General features: G+C 42.2%; 1 protein-coding gene across 10 annotated transcripts in view; it reads right to left on the bottom strand.

Annotated features, from left to right (window-relative positions):
• Positions 1 to 12136, bottom strand: part of celf6 (CUGBP Elav-like family member 6) — a 118099-nt gene extending 105963 nt beyond the window's left edge. For 7 of the 10 annotated variants that reach the window (XR_006360816.1, XM_044031046.1, XM_044031049.1 and 4 more), the window contains exons 1-2: positions 11737 to 12135; positions 2658 to 2740 (exon numbers count right to left, since the gene is read on the bottom strand). Coding sequence is in view for 9 of the 10 variants with exons in the window: in XM_044031046.1 (XP_043886981.1) it covers positions 2658 to 2740; positions 11737 to 11986 (333 nt within the window). In the remaining variant the exon portion in view is untranslated. Of the gene's footprint in view, positions 1 to 2657; positions 2741 to 11736 lie in introns of all 10 variants that reach the window. The other 3 variants (XM_044031048.1, XM_044031055.1, XM_044031054.1) reach the window with 3 other exon arrangements.
• Between the last annotated feature and the right edge of the window lie 340 nt (positions 12137 to 12476).

Below are 12476 nucleotides of genomic sequence, written 5' to 3'. Positions count from 1 at the left end.
GACCATTTACATCCTCTCCCAAACTCAGGAACCAGCTGAATCTCCAGGTGCTAAAAGCTAAGGTACTCCGGATCAGGGTCAGTGTTTGAAGCTGTGATATCACCGACAGATTGTTTACATTTGAACCGTCCTGCTGCGATGTCTTCATGTCCTCCTCTCCTGGTTTAGGTCCATTATCCATAGCGAAGCACGAAAAGTTATTAGTCTTCATATATTAATAGTGTGCTGTGTGAACAGTCCAGGGAGTACCTGGATCGTCTCCAGTCCCCACGGTGACTCCAAAAGTGGAACAGTGGTGTAGCTGATGGATGGATAGCCTGGATCAAACCTCGGAGTTAAATAAGTGAAATCCATCATTCTCCGAGCTCCTGAGCTTTATAGAAACTGTGACTTTTTGGCCTAAGTGAGGATGACACACACACTTCATCTTTGTTTGGCTTTCTCGAAATGCAACCTTATCTAAAAAAATTAAATAAAAATGGTGCATAGCCAACACCTACTCTAATCTGCATTTAACCTCATATGACACGACTGTGCCGCTGCTATTGGAAATGTGATTTACCCACAACAGCTCCATTTTTAGCTTGTTTTATTTATCTCATATTTTATGTTTATGTTGTTCTGCATGTGTGAGAGAGGTGCTGATGTGTTTTGTGTTTGTTTTGGTTTATGGCAGATGCCTCATCATGTGGAGAAAAAAGAATGCATTTCGGTTGCTTGACAGACAGACAAGCATTGTTGTGTATAGAAGCCAGTGAAATGGTTGTGATATATAATAGATCAACATCCAGTGCAGTTACATGGCATCAGAGAAAACAAATTATTGTTTAACTAAAGATCCGACTAAATGTGGACTTTGTAAACTAGTCCGACTGAAACTGTCCTTCTCAAAATTGCATCCAGATAATGTGATCGTGAGTCGAGCTACTACTGCACGCACACCTTCAGTCAGACCAGAGTCAGACTCAACCCTGTCTGACACATGCGCCGCAGTTCCCACCCACTGCTATAACTAGATATAACAGAAGAATCCTGTACGGAAAAAGAACGAGACATGAGAATGAGAATGAGCAGGACGACATTCAGGCCAGCACATTTTCTGAGACTGATTTTATGCTCTGTCAGCTTAAAGTTTGGAATATTTTAAAGTTCATTGATAGTTGGAGGGTTGGGAAAGGCGCTGAACACTCAAACTGCAAACTGCCAGACACTGACAAGCTGAAAGGTGGTGTATGTATTGCCACCTAAAGTAGTGGAGGCAGAGGTCCAGTTGAAAGGCAAGGTACGGTTGTAGTCAGACTTCAACTGCACTGACTGAGGCTTGTCCAGAAGCATCATCTCTCTCTCAGTACATCTATATTAGCCTTCTGTATGCAGGCAGAGATTGCAGGACTGACCCCTCGCTGTGAGATCAACAGGGGAAATGTTTACCCAAGCTCCACAGAACATGCCATTAACCTCTTTCTATATAGAAGGCAAACATGAATGAGGGCAATAAAGAGAGGAACACCTATCCAAGACCATCGTGGCAATCATCTCATTACGGTGCTGGGAGAGGCAATAACCAACCTGGAACCCGAAACCTTTTACCACAGTGCACCAGTGTATCTAACACTCAGCGCAGTGCAAACAACAGTAAGGAACAATATATGAAGCTCCACAACACAATCTGGACCTGCTTTTCCCACCATTGTCTGTCCCTTCTCTCCTCTCAGACCAGCCTCCTTCCTCCTATCTACTTCTCTCTCACCGTACCTCAGGCTCTGATTAAAACTTGGTGGATGTCTTGTTATGTGGTGAAAAGAAAGAGGGTGGTGGGGGGGTGGGGGTGTAGTAGCCCGGGAACTGGAGCAGCTCCTTCTTAGAGACCCGCGGGGGTAATTCAATCACACCTTGATAATTCCCCCGATGTGGGAGACGAATCCCCCTCACTCACATCAAGCGCAGATAGACACCACAAGCTCATGCTCATCCCAGATTGAGGGTCTCCTCCTGGGTGGGCTTAAGAGCCCACTGCTGGGTACTTGTCACTTGTGCTGTTTGAAGAGGCCATTATTTTAATTGAAAAAGTTACCTGCTCGCCAAAGGCAAATCATAGAAGACAAAGAAAAAAAGAGAAAAAGAAGAGGGGACAAATAAAACAAAAACACCAGATGGTGATATACATGGTAAAAATGATTGTTTATACTTACTGTTTGATTATACGTGATAATGAGAGTGGGATTCCTCAAGGCAATTAGTGTCTGTGGCAGCCATATTGTGAGAGGACAGGGGAAGGACAGCATGGGCTGTTATGAAGGAGTGCTTATCAAATATCTCTGCCGGGGTGATTAGTGTAATAAGACACTGCAAGGTGAGATAGGCCACGTGTACTCTTCTGCTATGTGTGTGTGTGTGTGTGTGTGTGTGTGTTAGAAAGCACAAAAAAGGACGATGAGCGTAAGTCTGAGAATTTACGAGTGATTCTTCCCATCTGTTCCGCCACCACTGTGCGTCTTAATGTATAACGTGTCTCCATTTGCCCCAGCATGCTCCAGTGTGTGTGTGTGTGTGTGTGCAACACTGGCATAACTCCTATGTTAATGTAGATATCCATACCAAGCTGTGTTGCCCCGAGGGCTTTAGCCTATGACAGAGGGCAGATCGGGGGCACTTACCCCTGGCAGAGTCTTCTGTTCGTGGAGGGCGCTCTGGGCCTTCAGTGCTGACTCTCTGGCACAGTATGTTAGAAAGGCACATCCTACAGGGAGACATGGAACAAAGGCTTATTCGACCAGACGATAGCTACACAACCACACACACACTTACACAGCAATTCATTATAAAAAAGAAGAAAGAGGAGGAGAGGAGGATGTGAAAAGAGTCCTAGTGACTGTTTTCCAGGGCATCAAAGGGGACATGAAAAACAAAATTCAAAAAGTATAAGGTCGCATAATGATGACCAGATAAGGTCATTATGATGTTGTCATGTGAGGATTTAAACCCTTATCGAGACATTTTAAAATATTGATTGTGGAAAGTAAATGTACAAGTCATATAACAAATGTAAATAAATATACATATATATGTATACAGTATATTCCCCAGCAGCTGGTCATCAATTACCTTGTGTACATTCAAATACAGATCTAATTAGCGTTGGAAAGCTCTAACCTCCTGCACTGACATGTTTGTTCAGATCCCCACAGCCAACGACCAAAAAACACATTGCAGCTGTCCAAGTGGACAAAGAGGTTTGTGATTACACTGACGTGATTCCAATCTACACACTGCTGTAATATAACTTACTCGAGGTTTTACAAGCCGTTGCCAAAATCATGCATTACATTACAATAGAATTCATACGCTCTGCTGACAGCCGGGATGTGGCTCTCTGACATTAATGGCTCTAAACTCTCAGAGAAAATAACACACTGGTAAGATTAATATTTTACACAATTTTCAAAATATGAAAACTGTCTCCGATTAGATTTACTGAATTTGTGCATATTCCCACTGAATAAAACATTTTCTATACTGCTTGTATTATCATTATTATTATCTCGTCGTCTCCCTTTCTATTTTAATAGAACAAAAAGTGGTGACAGGGAATGCATTCTCGCCACACCACCGATGCCGTAGATATTTGTTTTTAATAACTGAAAACTATGCGCGCATCACTTTCACAGTTATTAATAAGGCACAACAGGACAAATCCAACGACGATGCATATTTTCATCTGCGAAACAATTAAAAACGGGGCAAGTGTTGCCTCTCGAATTGCTGGCCACTTAGTTCTTTAGTTGGGAAATTTCCGGAAGAACGGAATGAATATACATCAGTAAATATGTCAACTTTTATTAAAGAGTGAGAGTAGTTGCTCTGTTATACGTGCTTGGCAGAGTTGAGAGTGGGTGACCCTGTTCAGAGGAGGTTTTGCACTATGCAGCATAATTTCCCATTACTACATGTCACACCTGCTGCCAAGGATTCCCATGGGAGAACACACACACACACACACACACACATAAACACACACACGTACATACAGATGATATGCAGCACATAGCACCCATCAAGCCCAAAACACAGCAACACACTCTGGCACTCGGCCAACAGAGCTCCCTTTTCACGACAACCTTCGACCTTCCCCACAACTAGGCAGTTACTCAGGAGGAAAAATCACCTAAATGACACTGATGAAACTGCACACCACACAGCACAGCAGAAAAGTTTGGGAGCCTGGGGAAACACTCTCCATCCTTTTGTGACATTACAAAACTGTGTGACAAGATCCAAGGCCCCCGGGGACCATGTTCCAGCAGAAGCTAGAGCTGTTGACTGTTGCTAAGACTCTTGAGTTAATATGTTTGCCTCAATTGTCTTTCGAGGAAAAAATGATTTGGTATCTTAACCTTTTGTTTGCAGTCCCTCTGCATCTTTGTTCTTTTTTTTGTGGTTTGCTGTGTTCTGGATCCTGTTTTCTCCCCACACCTCATAGTCCAATCAACACAACATCCTGAAGCAGCGTCGGAACCAATTTGTCCTTCAAGCACTGCACTTGGTGATAGACTGAGGGGAAGCTAAAGCTGCTTTTCTTGTGTTGAACCTTGAAGTTAACACTTTTCCTTTGCCTATTGTTCTCCTTCAGGCCAATGCCTGCCGCCTCTGAAATGCTCTGTGGCTCACTTGCTTCCCTACTTGTTTACGTCGCTCTCTGGGTCTCTCTGCTAATCAGCCAGTCAACCGGGTCACATTCTTGGCTGCGATCCTTTAAATAACGTGTCGGTTTCAGCCTTCTCCTGAAACCTACCCATTTTTTGTATTTAATTAATTAATTTATTTGATTACTGAATTAAAAAAAGCTGTCCTTAAGTACATTAGAGGCACTGTATCCGTTCATGTTTTTTTTATGTTATGTACATTCCAGTAGGTGCCATTAGAATAAGTATTGCACTTGGAGAAACATTTGATCTGTTTTTAAGAGGAGGCATGAACTACCCAGCTGTTTTATGAAGCATTAAAAAACAATTGAACCATGAGCAACTACAACATTTAAGCAGCACTTATATATTAATCATAGAAATAAAATCACCTGTGTGAATATGCTTACCTTTGATGAGTTCAAGACGCATATATCGCTATTCATCTTACAAATGAGTTTATATGCGTGAAGGTTCTCAGTCGTCTCAGTCAGTGTTTGACAGCTGAGTTCAATTATCAATGCAGAACATTCACTTTTAATGGATGATATTGCCACTTTTACTTGATCTAAATATGGACCTAATATTGCTCAGGGTTTCATTGGAACATTATTAAAAACAAGTGAGCCTGCATCCAGTTGCCATAAAAAAAAAAGAAAATGCATATTTAGTTTAAATGACTTGTTGAAGTGGATGTTTTTGTGTGCGCGCGCTGTAGCCTGATACATGGCCTCCTTCAGCTTCTTCAAGGCAGTGGAAAGTCAGCCTCATATCCGACACTGTTTGCTCAAGGGACATCTGAAGCCCAAAGGAGTCAGTGACTGAGAAAGCCAGTTGTAGCACAAATGAGCATTCAGCATGAGGAGCTTGAAGAGCGGCACAAGGTTATCATTTGAAGAGGGAACAGGGATGCAGCAGCTGGGAGAAAGTTAGGGCTGTCATTTTAAAATGTTAAGTTGGGTCATTGGTATTGGATTACATTCATATTTTTGTTTTATCCCAAAACAATGTCCTGTCCATGTGCAACCAAGGCGCAGTGACCCTTCAAAAGACAGGGACGACAAAAAGACGACGGGAACTTCAAAGGATTTGGAACGCAATATTGCAGCAAACACTGAACTAGGACACTAAAAGCAGCCTTAGTCTTCGGTGCCATGCATTAAGTAAAAAGCTTTAAGTCGAATGGGTTTTATACTTTGATGTTTTAATTTTCAGCCAAATATGCAGCGAGTAGCTCTAACTTTTCTTTGTCAATTGATGTCTGAATTAATGTAATATTCTCAAGGCCAGAGGAAAAAGTTTGATCAGTTTCTATAAGAGAAGAAAAAGAGAAGGAGAAGTTTCTGAAATGAAGGCTAAGCTCTGATGGGGGTTGATCAGAGGGACTTGTGGTTTCCTGTGATGAGCAGGTTAAATGAGGTGAAAATAATACTTTGGTAATCAGAGACTTTTTACCACACGCTAATTCCAGTTGTGCACAAGGGTTCAACAAATTATATTCAAAGAAAATGAAAAAGTAAACCCTGCAAAGTGGTTCAAAGACAAAGTAGGAAATGTGTTTTTGCACTTCCGAGACACATTTCTGGTAATTACTCAAAGAACCTTTCCACCTATAACGCTTCTTATTTTGTTTTAAAATGGAAATTAGTATGTGCTCACAATTGCATGCATTCAGGCATTACGAGTAAATTGTGCTTTTCTTTAAAGCGTCAGGTACCTGTAATTGAGATAACTTTAGAACACATTTGTATAAAATTTGAATTCATTAGCAGTGGATTTGTGAATCGTGAGCAAATTGGCTCTCCTTCACTCTCTTCGTGTCTAATGCAAGAATGATTATTAAACCGGAGGAAGGATGCAAATTAATTTCAAAAAAATCAAATCGAGGTGCAGAAAAATATATATGTCAAACAACTTGATGCTAAAGAACGTGATTGCGTGTGAGGAAAAATATGGCTTACAGTATATTTCTCTGTTATTCTAACGGTTACCGGCAGAGCATCTTTCCATCGTTCACTCGGAGCGGGCCTGTTCAGAGCAGTGGGCCGTCAGATTCACACACTTCCCCCGTTTCTAATGATCAAACAGGTCTTCTGTAGACTTAAACTACACCTGTCACTCAACTTAGATAAACTGTCAATCACCGCTCACCACTACCTCTGCAGCACTTCTATAGAATATAACCGACCCAGAAGCAGCACAGGCCTGTAAATTTGGTACCATCGCTGTAAGTCAACAGAATTGACACAATCCTTGTTGTGCAGACACTGACAAAGATTTGTTGTTATATTCTTTGGGTCAATTGTGAGTAGATGCTATAGGGCTCTACTGAGGTTTACTTTTGACATTTCATGGTCTGTTGGGTTTTTTTATGTCAATTCGACAGGCTATTTATAGCCAATTACACTGCATGGACCTGCAGAGGGGAGCAGAATAGATGGGGATATTTAACACATCTTTGTATCTCCTCCTCCTGACTGTGTGGTGCAGCTCCCAGTCCCTCCTCTCAGCATCACAGACGGATTGATAGATAATGCTACTCAAGCAAAAGATTTGCCCCCCACTAACATTCAGCATGTCTGAACATCGCATGCTTTCTGGCACTGACACTAAGTGTTATGATAATGTAGTGCTCCGTGAAATGATGGATGTTTAACAGCACGACCTGGCTGCGCCGCACACTGATGAGCACCATGTCCACCAATAGTGTCAAGTCATCCCACGCACTGTTTAAGGTTCCCCGACGGCACGCGAACTATCAGACAGACATTGAAAACAACAGCATCAAACAACTGCAAAGTGGGTTGTAATCAATAGTGAAAAGAAATGAATGACTCCAGTGTGAGTTGGGCAGGAAAATGTAACGCGCAGAAATCCCCCAGATATTCACACAAGTCCCTGGGGGTGCATTCAATGCCCAAAGTAAGAATTCACAAAGCAACTGATGCATTAAGAAGCGATGGATGGATGGATTAGTCATGAGCAAACTAGACATATTTTGATCTGCCCTTAATTCTAGTGTCAGGTATACTGCTGCAAATCATCCATTAGGTACAGTTCACCATCTGATACCCGCAGTCATATTCATCATCCATCCCAAACAAATACAAATCTTTCCAAGCCAAAAACTGAGTTTAACGAGTCATTTGAAACTAGTAGTCAAACTAAATATATGGCGCTGCACTAAATCTTAATGAACTTTTATTTTTGGAGGCAGTGTTGTGGAGCCAAGCTGATAATATCATCCACCATTCTTCTGTTGTACAGTTCGCAGCCAAGAAAAATGTTTGTGTTGCTGCTTGTGATAAAAATATGACTTGAATTCGTCATGTTGCGTTAGATGCCTCCCAGCTTTTTTTGACACAATATCTTACCACTTTTCAATGGCGCATCGTGCATTACTGTGACCACACTGAAGGCAAGCCACTTATTTAAGCCACAAATGCAAAGAAATGCAAAAAAAAGATTATTACAAAACTTAATATTTGGCACAGGAGGAGGAAATGACCAAACGTTGTGGACGATCATTACATAGATACACTTGTCAGCGCAGATTAAAACCATTCATCTAGGCACTGCAACATCAGGACTTGTCTTTTGCTGCATAAATAAAGATGTATCAACACTCATCAGAGGGAGTGGCGGCGAGTGGGGCTGAACAATTTTTCCTTTTGCAAATCAAAATGGCAATTTGAAACAACAACGCAATTAGCAGATTGCAAAGGCTGCAATTTAAACGTTCTGCCTTTTTGATTGTTCCATGTCAATTTAAGACTTCACTACACGCATACGTGTGTCAGAAACATCAGCTCAATTGATTAAATTGCGCTAGCCCCAGCAGTGTGTCTCAAACTGTCATGTGACCCACTGACATGTGACCACCCCAGAGGGTTTAAATTATCCTGGCCTCTCCACCAACAACCATAAGTTGACTAGCTGTTAATTGACGCCAGACAAACACAGAACATCAGCATTAGAGTCACATTTCCTGCCATCGAGTTATTGGAACTGCAATGTTCTTTTCTTCTTTACAGCTCTTTCGTTTACTGTTTTCCTGTATAATCTGCTGTAATGTTCCAACAAATTCAGCGTATAGTTCCTTAATCTCGATACGTCATTTGTTCCTTAACAGTTAAAATACAGTTGCTGTTGTTTTTATTGTTAAAAACAGCTTTAAAAACAACAGCAGAATTAAGGTTGAAAACTAACACAATAAGCTGAAAGATGCCAAAAAGGCTCAGTGGAGCTGAGGGGAGAGGCAGAGTCAGGTTATAATTCCATCATCATCATCATCATCACTACACGAGGACCCTCTGATAAGCAAGTTGTCGTGATTGTATACTATACATACATGATTGTACTCTGTGACACTGTACTGTAATGGATATGCGGACAGCTGAAGTGTCTTTGCGAGTTATTGACGTGCGGAATAAACTATGACAGAGGAACCCGATCCTGATCGGTGTTAAGCCACAAATCAGATGGGAATAGTAGATTATTCTCCCTGTCTTCTATACAACTATTTCACGAAACGTCCGAAACCTCAAATCCTTTGTTCAAACACAGATAGATCATGAAGAAATAGGGACAATAGCGCTGTAGAGTTTAGGTCACACCTAACATCATTTTTTTTTTCTTTGTTTTGTCTGTTGTTGTTGTTTTAGCGGACTGCTTTGAAAGCGTAAATCACAATTTAATTCAAAAGTTGTAAATGTTGTTGCAGGTTCTTGTGGGGGAACTCAGTCGGGCGTTTGCAGCAGAACGCCGTTTGAGTAGTAAATTCAAAGAACTTTCACTGTTAAGTAAGTGATTAATATTATCTTCATTCGCCTTAAGAAAAGCTTTTATCCATTTCAGAGTGGCCATTCAGACAGTGTTTTAAACGGCTCTCCTTGAGTGACGCAGCTAATGATGCACTCTACCTACTTATGTTTTGTTAACAACACTAATCCCATTTCCTTGCTCTTGTTCTTTCTTGCTCCAGTCCACAGGTATCAGACATCAACACAGCAGGAGGCATGAACATGGTTTAGATGAATTGCCAATGGGGAAAACTCATTCATATAATGCATTTATGAAATCTTATTAAAAGTGTACGCCGACGCTCCCAAAGTGACTTTGAATGTCACGCAGGATAAAGTGGGCATACTGCATACATCAGAGTGGCCTTGGTGGAGGATGATTTGAGCCGGCATAGTGTCTGCCTTTGGAACAGGATTATCCTTCCCAGAGGCAACCATCCTCCAGAGTGTTGACATTCAGGGATGGTTGAGGACAGGCGTAAACAACACGAGCATCAGAAATATTGTTTTAATCGATCATCGGGCTCCAAAGAGAATCGAGAAAAAGGCATGTGGAGTGCCAGCAACTGATGGCTGGAGGAACAGGTGGTGCATGCGGACCTGTGGGGCTGCACGCGCAACAAAGTCACGCTGAGCCCACACTCATTTCCTCCAACAACAGTGTTTTTTTACGTGAGCAGATCAATAAGATCCTCAACTGTGGACGCTGACTTACGTATGATACATAATCTGCCTGCATTCTGAAAACATTATTTTCACTCAGACTGAACTGAATTTAAATCGAAGGCGTTTCGTGCAAGTTGTTTGTGCATGTGACCAGTGTGTTTTTTATAATTTACAAAGTAGAGGAAAATAATTAGGAGCAGGAGCACTATTGTAGTAGTGTTATTGTTATGATTATTTAAAATTTAAAATATAGCACATCTTCTTAAGCTCATAGCAAACTGGAACAAACTGTGCTTAATACACAAATAGTATGTGACCTTATTTCTGTTGTAATGAAAGATTAATAATAACAAGAATAATAATAATATGTTGTCATTACTTACTGAATAATTATTAGACTCCTCACAGTGATATAAAAGACTGACAGAGATAAGATTTGAACAAAGATTGACATGCAAAAACAGCATCCTGGTACTGTTTACTGTTGAAGCTGCTTCTGTATTTATCAAATATAATAATATAAATAAAACACAAGAAGAAAGAGAGATTTATTTTTGTTTTCACTTGGTCTGGATAATGTTAATCTTGTAGCTGAAAAAAAATCCTGCGGCTCTAACAGCACTCTGGCATCCACTCTTAAAGCCACGATGATTACACTGATGACGATGATGATGATGCTGATGAGGATGGCCGTGGAGCTGATCGATCCCTGATAATCAGAAGCCTGTCGGACTAATTACAAAGTGAATACCGATCCCGGACGTTTCAGACAATGGGGGGGTTGGAGAGGAGTAGGTTAGGGGAGGAGAGGAGGAGGGGGAGGAGGAGGAGGGGGGTGATGATGCACGCTGGATCGCAGCCTCTACTATCCTGCTTTGTACTTCCTGACTGCAACCCGCCCACGGAGCAGCAGCATTACAATACAGCTGCCGTGTACGTAGTATTTTCCACAGCTAATGACGTCTGAAAAAGTCTGCTGCATTATTAGCCCACTGAAAGGTCAAAAGCAGCAGCGTGCCAGCGCCACCTTAATCACCGATGCTGATTGCCCGATAATGGTTTTTGCATTTTCTGCTCCCCCTGCAACCATTTATTTACCTCTTTACGCAAACAAATAAATAAATGTTATTGTTGCTGTTATTATTGTTATTTTTATTATTATTATTACCATTATTATTTGAAGTTGTGATGACATTTTCTGCAGCTACAGAAATAACACAGCATCCCCCTCCGGCTGTGTCCCGCCCCCCTTTTATGCTGGGATGTGCTCAGCAGCACATGAGAGTCAATGTAAACACACAAAGGCGTTTTCAGCTGTAGTATTCACGTGGACTGCGAGGACGCGCGCGAACAATTAACCCTGCACTCGCGAGCCATTCACTTCCACGTGTTCTCCCTCTCTCCATCACGCCTCATATACGTGTGTGTGTGTGTGTGTGTGTAGGCTTCCACTCTGTCCCGAACATCTGCTAATTAACACACTTCCCGTGCTCTCTCTCTCTCTCACGCCCCTGATTTGAATATATCCTCCCCCTCTCTCTCATTCCTAAAGAAACACAAAAGTAAAAGATTGACAGATAACCAACCTTTATGCATTCCCGTGAACCTGTCTTTCAGTACAGTGAGTTCGTATATCTTTCCGAATTCCTCAAACAGCGGTTTCAGGTCCTTTTCCTCCAGGTTTCTGGGAATCTGCCCGATGAAAAGCTTGATGGCGTCGTGGTCCTTCATTGGAATGGTGCTTTGGCCGATGGTGAGCCCGTTCATCCTGCCGGCGCTGTTCGTGGTGCTGAATCCATTCTCTTGCTGCACTCCGTTCGCAGTGACTGTAGCCATCTTTCCTCAATGGGGCCGGCGGGCTGCACTCTCTCTCTCTCACTCACTCACTCTCTCCCTCTCTCTCTCTCTCTCTCTCTCTCTCTCTCTCTCTCTCGTTTTCTCTCTCTCTGTAGTTAACTGCACAGCGCACACTCCCCCCTCCCTTATATCTCCCTCTCTCTCTATCTATCTCTCTCTCTCTCCCTCCACTCCTCCTCCTGTTGTCTCCCTCCCTGCTCTCTCTTTACTCCTCTCTCTTTTACTGCCCCGTGTTTGGAATCAGCCTAATTATTGCTATTTGCGTTCTTTTTTTTTCATTTTATTTCATTTTATTTATGTTATCTCCATCACACACTCAGCCGCCACTCTACCCGTGACGTCACGTCGTACTCTTTAAGAACAAACCCCCGCGCGCCCGCCCGCCCGCCCCCTCATTTGCATAATGAGCGCGTGAGAGCAGGATGGCAGGGTCCCACAGGGCAGAGTAAGAATGCAAACATTTGTGTAG

Source organism: Solea senegalensis, linkage group LG7 (assembly GCF_019176455.1).
Source record: "Solea senegalensis isolate Sse05_10M linkage group LG7, IFAPA_SoseM_1, whole genome shotgun sequence".
Taxonomy (NCBI): domain Eukaryota; kingdom Metazoa; phylum Chordata; class Actinopteri; order Pleuronectiformes; family Soleidae; genus Solea; species Solea senegalensis.
Note: the sequence above shows the minus strand (reverse complement) of the source record. Positions and strands in the feature narration are given on the sequence as shown.